Consider the following 16594-nt stretch of genomic DNA (forward strand, 5'->3'; position numbering starts at 1 on the left):
TGTCTAGTCAGGTTTTTTTTAATTTATTTTAGGTCTTAAGGTGTGCCTTATTTTGACAAACTGTATTGTGATTTTGCTGTTATTTATAATTGTTTACACCTTTTTTTAATGTGAAGCTACAAAGGACCTGTTTGTAAGCTAACATCCTAATATGCTGTGACCCACTTTCAGGCCGATCCAATACCCTGTGCTAGCCGCTGCGCACGGCTTAACAGGCGATGGGACACACGTTTTGGACGCGCGGCCATAGCCCCCAACCCAATACGGGGATCAGCGCGGCCAAAACGTGCATCCAAATCACCGCATAGCTAATAGCACTCATCGCATGGAAATCCATGTAGAGGAGGCTATTAGCTAATCCCCCGCGATCCAATACATTTTCCCCGCGGCCAATACACCCTTGCAACGCGGCAAATTTTACGCCAGCCCTGTGTGCCACACTCAAGGGCGCCTTGAAAAAAAAAGAAAGAAAAATCCTGCTTTCTGTGATTCCTCCTAATAGTATTGTAGCGATCCTAAGTAGGGAGGAACCAAATAAAGCAGTGATTTATTTGAAAAAAAAAAGATTTTGGGCATCCAATGCACACACAAAATACACGGTCCAGGCCATGTAACATGTGAGTGTACATGCCGGTAGCAGGAGGAAGCGGACGCTCGTAGATTGAGCTTCCATATTCCCAACCCGCTTGACAGCCACCTCTCCTGTGTGCCCGATGCCAAGGAGGCACTCAAGACACACATTTGTCCCTAGCACCTCCCTTTTTAGCGCGACCCCTCATTTAAATATTGAATCGCGCTCCCAGGAGAGGTGGTTGGGCGCGTGTTAGGAAAACGGGCACTCAACACTGAGCGCCCGTTTTCTGTGCACGTTTATTGGATCAGCCTGTTTGAGTGAATCCCATATTAAAAAAGGTGGGTGAAAAATCCAAGTAATAAAATACGTAAATATGGGCAAAAATAGAGCGGGTAGCCCCGAAATCCCCATCAGGTTCTCTTCCAAAGTAATAATAATAAAAAAAAAGGGACAGAGTCACGTATGGGCCTGGCACAATGGAGCAGCGTTCCAGTGGCTTTTGAAATGAAATGACATGCCTACGTCATGGGAGGAGGCTCTAATTATTAGCTCCCCCACACTGCTCGCTTTGGGGCGGATTTTCAGAGCCCTGCTCGCTTAAATCCGGCCAAAACCGGGCGGATTTAGGCGAGCAGGGCCCTGCGCGCCGGTGAGCCTATTTTACATAGGCCTACCGGCGCGCGCAGAGCCCCGGGACTCGCGTAAGTCCCGGGGTTTTTGGAGGGGGGCGTGTCGGGGGCGTGTCGGGGCGGGACCGAGCGCAGCAGCGTTTTCGGGGCGTGTCGGGAGCGTTCCGGGGGCGTGGCCGCGCCCTCCGGACCCACCCCCAGGTCGCGTCCCGGCGCGCTAGCGGCCCGCTGGCGTGCGAGGATTTACTTCTCCCTCCGGGAGGCGTAAATCCCCCGACAAAGGTAAGGATGGGGTTTAGACAGGGCCGGGCAGGTGGGTTAGGTAGAGGAAGGGAGGGGAAGGTGAGGGGAGGGCGTTAGAGGAGCGGCCTCGAAGGGAACAGGGGTAGGCTGCGCGGCTCGGCGCGCACCGGCTATACAGAATCGATAGCCTTGCGCGCGACAATCCCGGATTTTAGCGGATACGCGCGGCTCCGCGCGTATCTACTAAAATCCAGCGTACTTTTGCTTGCGCCTGATGCGCCAGCAAAAGTAGGCCAAATCGCGCGGTTTGAAAATCTACCCCACTATGTGGCAGTGCCAGTGATTGCATGAAAAATGAGGGTAGACATGCATACACACAGCATGCAGTACAAGTTGCATTTGTGGGTTACTCCAGCTTCAGCACATTTTTTTCGGTAACACTGCCTTGGGCTTCAGCCACAATTTTGTCCCGCTCATACCTTATGGCCTCCTCCACTCTCCTTCTTCTCCTGCTCTCTGCTTCGCTCTCAGCTGTCTTTTAACCTGGACCCATCAGCCGCCTATCTTAGCTCTTCCCCCCCCCCCTCCCGCAGACATTCCTGCTCCCTCCACTCCTCACTGCCTCTGGACTCCTGCTCTTTTCCTGCCCTCTGCTCCTTACCACACTTGGACTCTTTCTTCCTCCCTCCCATCCTCTCAATTCCCTGCCAGGTGCAGATCTCTTTCACTCCTGGACGCCTGCTTCCTTCTCCAGTTTGTAGCCCTCCTATGGGTTTTAGCCACTGTAGCCCACTTTGAATGAGCGATAGTTCAAAAGGGCGGACACTAAACACAAATAATAATACATATACTGTACGTGCAGGGGAACGCAGAAATCTGTGCAGCGGGTGCAGCTGGCTTGGCTTCTAACTTCGCTGCCGCTGCAGGTGGCACATGTGGCTCCAGAGCTCTGCCACTAATGCTGTCGCTGCTCCCAACCACACTCAGAGTGGGTTGCATCTGGTGCTCAGTGAACATTCTCCCCATCTTGCCTGGTCTGGGGATAAGAGAGGGGAGGGTGGGACTCCAAGAGCAGGCATGGGAGATATAAGAGGAGGAGGTGCTGTGTGCAATGTGTTATGTGCAGCAGAAAGCCGGGGGGGCCTAGCTGTCTCTGCCCTGCATGCTGCCTGTTAAAGCGCCACCCTCCGGGGCTCGTGCTGCAGCTGGAAAGGCAAGGCATGCATGGCTACACATATGCTCAGAAAGATGCACTGGAGTGGTTGAGAGCCAAGCCCAGGGCACTGATCGGGTCCTGAGTATCGGGGCAATGCTGACTTTTCCACGGTACACCTGGTCAGGTCTGAGGGCACACTGGCTGGGAAACCCGTTTCTAATTTAGCTGGAAAGCCAAGGGGGGTTAAAATAAAACTGCCAAGTCCAGAAAAATAAATAAATAAATACATCGCAATGCTGGCGCTAAGGCAGACTTCAAAAGGCTCCGCGTAATAATCTTCAATTTTGCGCGACAAAATATCCCCAAGATGAAGTATTGTCTTCTTTTGGCAGCAAACTTAAAGTTTGCCACAAGAGGGAGGCAAATCTCTCCTGTAGCATTGGTGAAGTGCTGCCGGGGCATTCTTTTCTTAAATGATCCTAATGTATATTGCATGTTACTTTTATTGGGTGTCTGGGATCCACTTTGTTCTAGTTGTACTAGCAAAATATGTAATGTAAATAAATATGTAAATTAAATAAAATTAACTTGAACCCAGGAAACTGGCGAGCGGGTTTATGGCATCGCTCCCCACCTTGCCCTCTTTTCATCACTTCCCTGACCACTGCTTCTGAAGTGGCTCCTAACTGGTGGCAATGTAATAACAAAAGAAACCAGAGGGAAACAAATGACTTTGTTATAATAAACAAAGAAAAATAGCAATGAAAAAAGTCCTTTTTTTCAATGATTTTTTTTTCCTCATCACATTGAAATCCCCATGAAAAATGGAAAGGAAAACCTAAAACAAAGGTCCCTATAACCAATATTTACACGTAGTTTAAATACTTTTTGGAATAAATCTGTCTCTAAATAGCACAAAGAAACTTCCAGTATATGAATAATGAACAAAAATCAAGTCGTGTGCTGTTGAGGCAAATACGCAGCCACAATCGGAGGTGGATGATTAGTGCTGGCTGTGGTAAAGCAGTGACAGGCCGATACAATAAGAGTGCGGGAAAAAGGGGCACTCAGTGGTGAGCGCCCTCTCTCCCAACACGCGCCCAGCCACCTCTCCTGGACGCAAGATCCTGTATTTAAATGAGGGGGTCGCGCTAATAAGGAGGCGCTAGGGGCAATAGCACGTTCCTAGCGCCTCCTTATCAGCGGAAACCCAGGAGAGGTGGCTGTCAGCGGGTTCAGGAAACCGACACTTTTTACGAGCGTCAGTTTCCTGAACCCGCCGACAGCCATGGGTTAAGAAAACGGACGCCGGTAAAACTGAGTGTCCGTTTTCCTAACCTTACCAGCTGGCAAGTTTTTTATTATTATTATTATTTTTATTTATTTTTTTAATATTTTTGGTTCCTCCGACTTAATATTTATTTTATTTATTTATTAAAGGCTTTTATATACCGACTTTCTTGATACAAATCAAATCAACTCGGTTTACATCGAACTAAGCAGTAACTATAACCAACCAATCAACAAGAGACAATTTGAAGGAGTATAAAGTTACATTATAACAAGGATGTGTTAACTTGGAGTAGGAAAAAAAGAGAGGGAGAACAAAGATAAAGTACTATATACAAGAGAGTATGGGAGGGAGGCAAGGAGCCGTCCTCATGATAACTTGTGAGCGTGATTTAGCGTTTATTATTTACATAATTGTTTATTTACATAATTGCTGGAACAATTCTAAGTCAGGCTGTTGGGCTAGTGGCGGGGAAGGCTCGGCAGAACAGCCATGTCTTTAGTTTCTTTTTAAAAGATAGTAGACAAGTTTCCTGCCTGAGGTCCGGAGGTATGGCGTTCCAGATGGAGGGACCTGTGATAGAGAACGTCTCCTGTCTCTGATGTTTGAGTGGTGTACAACTTTGATAGGAGGAACATGTAAGGATCCCTTGTAGGCATCCCTTAAGGGTCTGGACGTCGAGTGCAATTTGAGAGGGTGTAGCAGATCAAGAGAGGTCTGATGGTGAATATATACTTAATATCACTAGGATATTAAGTCGGAGGGTGTACTAATACTTTTCTGTACACTTTTTCTGGCTGCTCAGAAATTAATGCCTGCCCAAGCCACCGCCGCACATTTTACTGTCAGTATTCTAGGTTCATAATAGCCTCATCAACATGCATTTGCATTAGTTTGTTTGTTTTTTTTGGGGGGGGGGGGGGAGGGGGAGGTTGGACACAAGTTTTCGATGTGCTAAACCACTTACGGTATAAGGGGTATTGGATGCACGTTGAAAACATGCATCCAACCGCGTGTCCAGCTTCATAGTATTGGCCTATAATTTGCCTTGTGTATTTGTTCATGTTGGCAGGATTCCCAAATATGTAATCTAGGAATGTGGAGTGATAAGCAGGCAGAATTCCTTATCACTGATCAGGAAAGTAGGCTTTCACAACAGGACGAGGTGGCCGAGTGGTTAAGGCGATGGACTGCTAATCCATTGTGCTCTGCACGCGTGGGTTCGAATCCCACCCTCGTCGCAACATTTTTCATTCTTATTTTTAATTTTACTGAGAATTTACAAATAAGACCATAAACTCCAAGACAGCTCTCCTTGCCGTTTGCTGTTCCAGTCCCATTTTGCTCCCGCTTCGTCAGCTGACGGTTGCGCTTTCGCCCGCAGGGAAAGCCGGGCGCCTGCTCTCTTATAGCTGTGCAGGGTTTAGGTAGTCCCCTCCCCCAGCTCCCCTTTCGGTGATTACTTTCTGACCTGCTAACGCAGTGCAGAGAATGCACTGCCCTATTCCTATGGCTCAAAGTGCACCCCCCTCCCCCCATTATATCCCAGGCCGGCAGAAGCAACTGAAACCGAAACAAAGCACATCCTGAAAGCGTGCACAGCGCACGTGATCGGTGAGCCCTCAGGATGTCCCTAACAAATAAAAAGGGCTCCGATTTAAAAAAAAAAAAAAAAGTCTTTTTGTAGTATATATTTCAGAGACTGAGCGACTGGAGCGTTACAGCGAGGTTGTGCTCAGGTAAAAAGGGGAGCATGCTTCAAAGCGGACAGCTATTTATTTCTAAAACGTATTGATCGCGTTCCAGTTTTTGTAGTGTTTGCAAATTGTTTCAGTTTCTTCTTGCATTGCGAACAAGCTTCACGTCCCCGCATCTCTTTCATCAGGTTTGTTTTATATCAAACTGACTCGCCGCATGCTTGATGCCATGCTCTTGTTTCCACGCGTCGATTATGTAAACTCGACGATGGCGTTTATTCATATTTTAGGTTCCTTTTGTCACATCGCCCACACCTTCCTTCCCGCGTGCTTTCTGGTGATTCTGGCTCGGGACATGGGGAAACCCCTGCTTTAGGATCTCCATTCAGCACGGAGCAGGGCGGGTTTTCAGTTCCGCTCTGTTGCATTTTAGTTTTGCCTGCTGAACACGGAAATCCTAGCCTGCGCCCTCCTGGCCGAGCATCAAGTCTGCATCCTGATTTACATCCGTGCCTGGGGAAATAAAGGAGGCAGGCAGCCAGGAGGCGAGCGCTCGGCAGCCGCCTCGCCGTGGCCCTTGGAGAGGCTCAGGCGGGACTGCCGGCTTTCCCCTTCCCCTGAGTGCCTCAGGGATCTGTATTGGGATCCTTACTTTTCAATATATTTATAAATGATCTGGAAAGAAATACCACGAGCGAGGTTATCAAATTTGCAGATGACACAAAATTGTTCAGAGTAGTTAAATCACAAGCAGATTGTGATAAATTGCAGGAAGACCTTGTGAGACTGGAAAATTGGGCATCCAAATGGCAGATGAAATTTAATGTGGACAAGGGCAAGGTGATGCATATAGGGAAAAATAACCCATGCTGTAGTTACACAATCAGGCCGATACAGTAAAGTCCGCGGGCGAACTGACCACTCGCCGGTGCATGCAATTCAGTATTTAAATTAGGCCTGGCGGTAAAAATGGGCAAAAGGAGCGGCGGCTGTCAGCGGGTTTGACAGCCGACGCTCAATTTTGCCGGCGTCCGGTTTCTGAGCCCATGTCTGTCAGCGGGCTTGAGAACCAACGCCGGCAAAATTGAGCGTCCGGTTTTCGACCCGACAGCCGACTTAATATCGCCATGATATTAAGTCGGAGGGTGCACAGAAAAGCAGTTTTTAATGCTTTTCTGTGCACTTTCCCGGTGCCCGAAGAAATTAGCACCTACCTTTGGGTAGGCGCTAATTTCTTAAAGTAAAATGTGCGGCTTGGCTGCACATTTTACTTAGTGAATCGTGCGGGAATGACTAATAGGGCCCTCAACATGCATTTGCATGTTGAGGGCCCTATTAGGTTCGGCGGATTGGACGTGCGTTTTCCACCCCTTACTGAATAAGGAGTAAGGGAAAACGCGCGTCCAGTGGCGGGTTAACAGTGCGCTCCGTCAGAGTGCACTGTACTGTATCGGCCGGAATGTTAGGTTCCATATTAGGTGCTACAACCCAAGAAAGAGATCTAGGTGTCATAGTGGATAACACATTGAAATCGTCGGTTCAGTGTGCTGCGGCAGTCAAAAAAGCAAACAGAATGTTGGGAATTATTAGAAAGGAAATGGTGAATAAAACGGAAAATGTCATAATGCCTCTGTATTGCTCCATGGTGAGACCCCCACCTTGAATACTGTGTACAATTCTGGTCGCCGCATCTCAAAAAAGATATAATTGTGATGGAGAAGGTACAGAGAAGGGCTACCAAAATGATAAGGGGAATGGAACAGCTCCCCTATGAGGAAAGACTAAAGAGGTTAGGACTTTTCAGCTTGGAGAAGAGACGGCTGAGGGGGGATATGATAGAGGTGTTTAAAATCATGAGAGGTCTAGAACGGGTAGATGTGAATCGGTTATTTACTCTTTCAGATAATAGAAAGACTAGGGGGCATTCCATGAAGTTAGCATGGGGCACATTTAAAACTAATCGGAGAAAGTTCTTTTTCACTCAATGCACAATTAAACTCTGGAATTTGTTGCCAGAGGATGTGGTTAGTGCAGTTAGTATAGCTGGGTTTAAAAAAGGATTGGATAAGTTCTTGGAGGAGAAGTCCATTACCTGCTATTAATTAAGTTGACTTAGTTTTTGGGTACTTGCCAGGTTCTTATGGCCTGGATTGGCCACTGTTGGAAACAGGATGCTGGGCTTGATGGACCCTTGGTCTGACCCAGTATGGCATTTTCTTATCTTCTTATGATTTACTGTCCTGAGCAGGCGCTAAAAAAAATACAATCTCAATGTTTCTGTGAACATGGTAGACTGCACTAGTGAATGAATCAGATCGTTCTTCTACATAATTGCTTTAATTATTTTTTTATTAGCATTGGAAAAAGTGAAACACAGATGAATACTTAGTCACATAAATATGCTTATGAAGGTTGCAGTGAGCTTTGCTGTTTCCTGTAGGCTTTCACTTTACTGACAGTGGGAATTCTTGTTTGGCTTTCACACTAAAACACCTTCCTCTAAAATCTTGCAGTCATTTAAGGCCTAATTTGTTAAAGCTTTTTCCCCATAGTGCATCGATGGGCGAAAAAGCTTAGTAAATCCAAGCCCTTAGAGTTTTGTTTATTTACAAACATTTGATATTCCATATTTTGTCAGGTTTGGACTTACAGAAATCAGACACTGAGTGTCACTGTATGGCACAGGAACCAAGGGTAGGGGGACTCAGTATTGCAACGGTACTACCAGTGGCACCAGGCTAAGCCATAAAAGTTAAAGAGGAATTTTATCTTCCACCTCATCCATTGTATGTGCTTTACAACGGGGGTTATTTCCTTATTAAAACAAAAAAAAATCATGAACATTGTAAATATTCATCAAGCCCGTGGAAGTCTCTGCTCTCCTGCCACTGATCAATAGTAGGACATAGGCAGCAGTCTCTTGAGATACTCCTCGCGCGGGGGTGGTTACCTAATCGCTACCCCACAACCATAACATAATCCCCAAAACTCTGCCAGTGAGTGGTGTAAATTCTAGCCAAAGCAGCCAGGGCGGGGGCTCTCCTGTGCAATCATTTCCACATCTTAAAGTAGCCCCACTGTTTGCAGTCAGGAGAGTCCTCCCTAGTTCCTTACCAAATTCCTTGTGAATTTGCAGGGGAAAACCCCCCCACAAAACATTACGTTTATTGTATATCGTTTGTTGAAGAGGTTGAATTGCCTAAACCATGTTCCGTGGTTTCACCGGCACACGAGACCGGGTTGGTAGATGAAGAAACAGCCCCGTACTCTACGCTCTGCGTCGGAAAGTGCTGTCTCTCTCTCAGGGCGTCAGCTTCCTGCGATTCTGCCATTCCTTCATCATCCTCTACGCTTCGCTGGAAAGAAAGAGAGAAATGGTTCAGCTTAGGGACACAAAATGTGCACATTCCATCTTCTTGTAGGAGAATCTAACAGCATGCGCGATGTGAGCCACGCACACCTGTCACGCTGTATACTTATGTGGTACTTTCTAACATCATGTTTCATAGTGCAGTTATTCTTTTTTAAGCTTACCAGCTAAAATCTGAGGACTTCAGTGACTTTTATTTTAAGTACCATGGCTATGCATCTATCTACTATCAGGAGAGCACAATACCCATTCGTCCTGAGTCCATCTGGCTACACGCTAGGAAATGGATTATTGTAAACAACAAGTATGAACATTTTTTTGTTCCAAATGAATGCACATTTTCATTTCTTTTAAAAAAGTATGCTACTAAATTCCCTCCCCACACACACTTCCTGGCCCTCCCTTCCAAATATTCTTGCCCCACTGATAATTTTTTTTAATATATTCCACCTTTTCAGCATGGATCCTATTGAGGTACTGTAAGTATTCCCCTGTCGCCAATTTGTTTGTACCCGAGGGTGACACAACTCGCTCGAGATTACAACAAGCAGTAGCACAGGCTGTGAACCCTGCCTTCCGTCGTCATTCAGAGAAGCTGCTGCTCTAACCACTAGGCTACTCCACTTCGTATGGTAGGAGTGACCTCTGGATGCTTCTGCCCCCACCAGTACTGTCATTTAACAACAGAGAGTCAGTTATCTGAATGCACCCAACAATTAAGTTGGGTGCATTCTATTGGGCCTTCTATTCTTCTTACTTCTAAGCTGTAAAGCCTCCAAGTTTATAGTCCTTGTTTAATGTAACTTACTGCTCTCTTCTGAGTATTTTGTACTGTTCCATTTCTGTTACAAGTTTTTCTCTATCCCCCGTTCGATGTAAACCGATCTGATATGGTATTTAACCATGAAGTTCGGTATAGAAAAATGCTAAATAAATAAATAAAAATTAAGTCAAAAAAAGCATCTCATTGCACCTCATATTTCTTAGAACAATCAGATCATACTCGTAGTGTAGATGAGGATCTTCGTAACCCCTGTGTTAAGGATTTGTTCAAGGCTTCCTTGAAATAAACTGGATATGAATAATGACAGGTCCATAAATGTTTTTGCTGTTTATTCAATATTTTTTTTTAATTGCAATTTTAAAAAAATCTGGCTTCCGCTTAGAACACTCCCATTAAGAATAAAAAAAAAATAGTACTTTCCCTTAGAAGCTTCTAAAGGGAAGCTGGAGTTTTTATTTGCAATTTAAAACATAATAAATAACAACAAAGACATGCGTGGGCCTATGACCGATTATGGTCCGATATGGCTAAAAGGAATCCAGGAGCCAATCCTTAGCTCCCTTACTTGCAAGCACAAGCATTTCATAGCAGTGGTTTTCAACATTAGAGGTTAAATCTTCCAGTTTCCTATCATATTTCTTGGTTCTTTTTGAAGATGTAGTTTGATAGATTTACTTTTTTGTGAGTAAATATTTTTCTTTTACATCTCTTCTTTTATTTAACAGTTCATTTTATTTAACCATTTTTTACAATGTCCTCTATCTCTGAATTTCATTAAGAACATAAGAAAATGCCATACTGGGTCAGACCAAGGGTCCATCAAGCCCAGCATCCTGTTTCCAACAGTGGCCAATCCAGGCCATAAGAACCTGGCAAGTACCCAAAAAACTAAGTCTATTCCATGTAACCATTGCTAATGGCAGTGGCTATTCTCTAAGTGAACTTAATAGCAGGTAATGGACTTCTCCTCCAAGAACTTATCCAATCCTTTTTTAAACACAGCTATACTAACTGCACTAACCACATCCTCTGGCAACAAATTCCAAATTGTAATCATATACAGCTTTGATAAAGGCAGGCAGATTTTGTAAGGATTATTATTGGAAACTATCAGCTTCTATAAAATAGCATTGCTATTTGTCTCTAGTACGTGGATAGTTGTTTCACATTTTGAATTAATAGTTCGGACTTTTAACATTCAGCTAATTAATGTTTTCATGACTATGATTTACTCCCTTGTCTACTTCTTCTGACCTGGGGGCACATCAGGGAGTTGAGAGAGCATCAAGCACACCAATGAGGCTCCTGGGTCCTTTCTAACTGGGGGGGGGGGGGGGGGGAAGACAAGCTTTCTAGATCCTTAGGCTGTAACATTTTTCAGGAACTTGCTCTACCAATCACACAGCCACACGGGTTAGGGTTGTTCCAAAAAGTAAAGTTTACAGAAGTATTTTATGAGGGGTAAAGAATCTGACAATGCGTGCATGTCCTTCCAGTGGTATCCGGATGGCAGAACAAAATGCAATACATAGTGTAAAAGTTTACAATCCCTGAACCTGCAACACTATGGAAATTTTACTTCCACGACCCACGTAGGAGGATAGGCGTTGGAGACGCTCCCACACTGAGATTCTCCTTGGACCAAGCAGGAACCTGGTTCTGCTCCTGTCTGAAAGTGAACTTTCCTTTGTGTTTCAGACGGCTCCTCCTCTCACCATCATCCGAAGAACCGTTGATCGGCCCCCACTACCACTTCTTAGTGCTGATCTGACACAGCTGGCGGCCTCCTTCTGCTCCATGCTGTAATTCCACCTCTCAAGCACGGGTTGGGTGGTCTCCCCTGGAAACCAGGAGCAGATGATGTATTCTCTTTCCTTAAGCATCACTTCCTGAGTCTTTCATTCAGGATCCTCCTGAAGGCCTGGGCATTCTGCTCTGGAACCCCAGTCACCTTCGCTGGCGGAGAGAGCTAGACGATGAAAAACAGGGAACCTTCTGGGCTCTCTAGCTCTACAGAAAAACTAATCTCCATACAAGGCCCCTTCCAATGGGGGGAGTCCGACCATTAATAACCAACCACCTCTTTACTGACCTCTTAGCTAGGAATCCACGAAGACATATAAGGGCCACTTTTTGACACTAGTTAATTGAATAGTAGTACTTAAATCATTGAAATAATTAACAAAATAAATATAAACTTTCTTCTTCATCCCCTAATAAAAACAAAGCAGTGAAGCAAAACTATACCTTAGTGTTGCTCCTAAATTCTTCTTTTAGATGAAATTCATGTTTTTCATAATCATTCATAAAATTGTTTGCATTTGCTAGGCCTTGGCAATAATATTAATCTTCAATTAAAAAGTAGCTTTTCTGAAGTATAATACCTAATTATAGCATGAAGAACTGAATTGGTGGACTGTCATGCTCAGTTCTGTTTGAAATACTTGTCTTTCCCAGTGGGGACCTACGTGTTTAAGGATAGGTTGGGCTGAGCTGCGCTTGATGCTGTCTCAGGTTCTAAACTTAAAATGGAGAAATTACTAACCTGATAATTTTGTTTTCCTTAGTGTAGACAGATGGACTCAGGGCCAATGGGTATAGTGTACTCCTGTTAGCAGTTGGAGACGGATCAGATTTCAATCCGACGTCAGCCCTAGTACATATACCCCTGCAGGAAGTGCAGCTCTTCAGTATTCTCCTCGAAAAGCATTGTGGATATATATATATATATATATATATATATATGACTGAATAATTTGAATAACTTGATTAACTTTATAACTTGGTAACTTAATTAATTTGAACTGGTTGAATTGGCTTTAGCTGGAGACCGCCAGTGCCCTCAACCGAGAAACGTCGACACCCGGTAGGATGGGTGTCCTAGATGAAGGAAAGCATGGCTTACCCGTGAATCATTCGCTCTCGGAGATGTCACCCGAGAATTCCATGAGTAACGGCAGCCGTGGGTGGGATACTGAGTCCATCTGTCTACATTAAGGAAAATGAAATTATCAGGTAAGTAATTTCTCCATTTCCTAGCGTGTAGCAGATGGTCTCAGGACCAATGGGATGTATAACAGCTACTCCCGAACCAGGTGGGAGGCTGCCCGTGACCCTTGCAAATGCTGTGTCCTCCCGAGCCTGAACATCCAGGCGGTAAAACCTGGAGAAGGTGTGGATGGAGGACAATGTCGCTGCCCTGCAGATCTCGGCGGGTGACAGCATCTTGGTTTCCACCCAGGACACTGCCTGGGCTCTAGGAGAATGGACCTTGACTTGTAAAGGCGGTGGCTTGCCTGCTTCTACGTAGGCCGCCTTGATGACTTCTTTGATCCAGCGGGCTATGGTTGCTCACGAGGCCACTTCCCCTTGCTTCTTCCCGCTGTGAAGGATGAATAGATGATCCGTCTTTCGTACAGATTCCGACCTTTCCAGGTATCAGACTAGAAGTCTGCCAACATTGAGATGGCGTAGACTTCGAGCCTCTTCCGAATTCTTATGCTCATTTGGCGATGGTAGCGAGATGGTTTGGTTGAGATGGAAGTGAGACATCACTTTGGGAAGGAACGACGAAACTGTGCGTACCTGGATGGTTCCCGGGGTGAATCTGAGGAACGGTTCTCGGCAGGACAGTGCTTGTAGCTCGGATATACGACGGGCCAAACAGACTGCCATCAGGAAGGCTGTCTTCAATGTTAATAGTCGGAGAGACAGGCCGCGGAGAGGTCTGAAGGAGGTTCCTGCTAGGAAATCTAGGCCCAGGTTGAGGTTCCAAAGAGGCACCGGCCTCTTTAGGGGTGGTCGGATCTGCTTGACTCCTTTCAGAAAGCGGGAGACATCTGGGTAAGAGGCTATGGTGCCGCTCTCACTCTTGATTCTGTAGCATGACAATGCGGCCACCTGTACCTTGATGGAGTTGAGAGACAATCCCTTCTGTAGACCATTCTGTAGGAATTCCAAAATCGCAGGAATTTTGACTGAGCGTGGTATGATTTCGCGGTCCTTGCACCAGGCTTCTAATACTCTCCAAATCCTTATGTATGTTAGGGATGTGGAGAAATTGCATGCTCGGAGTAGGGTGTCAATTACTGCCCCCGAGTATCCGCTCTTCCTCAGACGAGTCCTCTCAATGGCCAGACCATAAGAGAGAATAGAGCTGGATCCTCGTGGAGGATCGGTCCCTGTTGGAGCAGGTCTCTGTGTGGAGGTAGCGGAAGGGGGCTCCCTTGTCAGCAGTCTTCGCATGTCTGCATACCACGGTCTTCTTGGCCAGTCCGGGGCCACTAGAAGTACTGGTCCCCTGTGGCATTCTCTTGTGAATGATTGCGCCCAATAGGGGCCATGGCGGGAAGGCGTATAACAGAGTATCCTGTGGCCAGGTCTGTACTAGGGTATCAATTCCCTGGGACTGGAGTTCCTGCCTGCGGCTGAAGAAACTGGACACTTGGGCGTTGGACCGGTTTGCCAAGAGGTCCATGGTTGGTGTTCCCCAACGGTTTACTATCATTTGGAATGCTGTGCTCGACAGTTTCCATTCTCCTGGGTCTAGACTTTCTCTGCTGAGGTAATCCGCAGCAACGCTGTCTTTCCCAGCGATGTGGACGGCCGAGATCTCTTGAAGATTCGCTTCCGCTCATGACATTAGGAGGTCTATTTCCAGAGACACCTGTTAGCTTCTGGTTCCTCCCTGACGGTTGATGTAGGCCACTGTTGTGGCGTTGTCTGACATTACTCTGACCGCTTTGTCTTGGAGTCTGTGACAGAACCGTAGGCAGGCTAGTCTGACTGCCTGGGCTTCTAGGCGATTGATGTTCCATCCTGACTCTTCTTTGTTCCATTGCCCTTAGGCGGTTAGCTCCTGGCAGTGTGCTCCGCATCCGTGGTGAGCAGGATCCAGGTTGGTGAGGATAGTCTCGTTCCCTGGCTGAGATGGCTTTCTTGTAGCCACCATAGTTCTGGGACAGTGGATTCCATCGTGATAGTAGTGAGCGTTGTAGGGATCTCCTGTGAGCTCGTGCCCATGGCACTACTTCCAGTGTGGATGCCATGAGGCTGAGGACTTGTAGGTAATCCCATGCTGTGGGGCGAAGTTCGCTCAACAGGGTTTGTAACTGGGTCATCAGTTTTGATCTCCTTGTCGTTGTCAGGATGACCTTGTCTTGTTTGGTGTTGAACTGGACTCCCAAGTATTCTAGAGATTGGGAGGCCAGCAGGCAGTTCTTGTTTGTGTTGAGCACCCACCCAAGGCTCTCTAGTAGAGTTTTTGACTCTGTTGGTTGCCTGGTGGCTTTCCTCGGAGGATTTCGCCCTCATCAGCCAATCGTCTAGATAAGGGTGCACGCGGATTCCTTCCTTCCTCAGTGTTGCTGCCACCACCACTATGATCTTGGTGAACATCCGGGGTGCAGTGGCTAACCCGAATGGTAGTGCCCGGAACTGGTAGTGGCGGTCCAGGATCAAGAAGCGTAGAAAACGCTGGTGCTCTTGTTGGATCAGAATTTATTTATTTAAGGCTTTTATATATCCAGAACCTTTTATATATCCAGAACCTATGCTCATGTTTTTACTCATCAATAAGAAATTTCTCCCTCCTCCCCCCTTCCACGAACAACCTTCCTTCCCCCTCCCCCCCCCATTAGCAAACCTCCCTCCCCATGCGCTAGTTTCGCTCTAATAGTGCATACTGCTACTGTTCCTAGTTATGTTATGTTATATTATCCAAGTTGTTCACTCCCTTGTTCATTGTAAGACATATGTTGTCATTGTTTTCTACTTGTTATAATGTAAACCGGAGTGATAAGTAATTCTGTTACCTGAACTTCGGTATAAAAAAAAGTTATAAATAAATAAATAAATATACAGACTTTCTTGATACAAATCAAATCAACTCGGTTTACATCGAACAAAGCGGTTAACCATAACCAAATAACAAGAGACATAGATTGAAGAAGCAAAAAGTTACATTGTAACAGGGGCGCAAAAACTGGGGATAGGAAATAAAGAGGGGAGAACAGCGATAATTAACTTTTTACAGGAGATGGTGTGGGAGGGAGGCAAAAGGAGCCCACCACATTATAACATATATGAGTACTTAGAATTTGTTTAATCACAGTAGAGTTGGGAACAATTCTAAGTCAAGCTATTGGCTTAGGAACAGGGAAAGGCTCGACAGAAAAGCCATGTCTTGAATTTCTTCTTAAAAGTTATGAGACAGGTTTCCTGCCTGAGGTCCGGTGGCATGGTGTTCCACATGGAGGGACCTATTGTTGAGAATGCCCGATCTCTGATGTTTGATTGGTGCACCGCATTGATTGGAGGAATGTTTAAGGATCCTTTGTAAGCTTCCCTTAAGGGTCTGGTCGTAGACTGAAGTCTGAGAGGGTGTAGCAGGTCAAGAGGGGTCTGATGGTGTATGCTTTTGTGAATAATTGTAAGTGATTTATGGAGAATCCTAAAGTTTACTGGGAGCCAATGTAGATCTTTTAGTATAGGAGAGATGTGCTCTCTCCGATTGGTATTCGTCAGGATTCCTGCAGCCGCGTTTTGAAGCAGCTGGAGGGGTTTTATTGTAGCAGGAAGACCTTGCAAGATGGAGTTGCAGTAATCGACCTTTGAGAACAGGATGGCTCGGAGGACCGATCTGAAATAGTTATGGAAAAGGAGCGGCTTGAGTTTTTTGAGTACTTGCAGCTTGTAGAAGCATTCCTTCGTAGTGTGGTTTATGAATTTCTTTAGACTCAGGTGGCTATCTATTATGACTCCAAGGTCTCTTGCATGGGAGATTTGTGTGTTAGTGTGCAGCTGTTGATGAAAGGGACTGCCTTCTGGGGTGATGAGGAGTTCTGTCTTG

General features: G+C 45.8%; 1 protein-coding gene and 1 non-coding gene across 4 annotated transcripts in view; one reads left to right on the forward strand and one right to left on the reverse strand.

Moving 5' to 3' along the window:
• The first annotated feature begins 5052 nt into the window (after positions 1-5052).
• TRNAS-GCU lies at positions 5053-5134 on the forward strand. The gene has a single exon. It is a non-coding gene; the product is annotated as a tRNA-Ser (tRNA).
• Positions 5135-7921: 2787 nt separating this feature from the next.
• The window catches only part of FAM177B (family with sequence similarity 177 member B), a 29813-nt gene continuing 21140 nt past the window's right edge, over positions 7922-16594 (reverse strand). For all 3 annotated transcript variants that reach the window (XM_029593129.1, XM_029593127.1, XM_029593128.1), the window contains exon 5: positions 7922-8946. In XM_029593129.1, coding sequence (XP_029448989.1) covers positions 8755-8946 — 192 coding nt within the window. In that variant the 3' untranslated portion in view covers positions 7922-8754. The remainder of the gene's footprint in view (positions 8947-16594) is intronic.

The sequence above is a fragment of the Rhinatrema bivittatum genome, chromosome 3 (genome assembly GCF_901001135.1).
Source record: "Rhinatrema bivittatum chromosome 3, aRhiBiv1.1, whole genome shotgun sequence".
Classification (NCBI taxonomy): Eukaryota; Metazoa; Chordata; class Amphibia; order Gymnophiona; family Rhinatrematidae; genus Rhinatrema; species Rhinatrema bivittatum.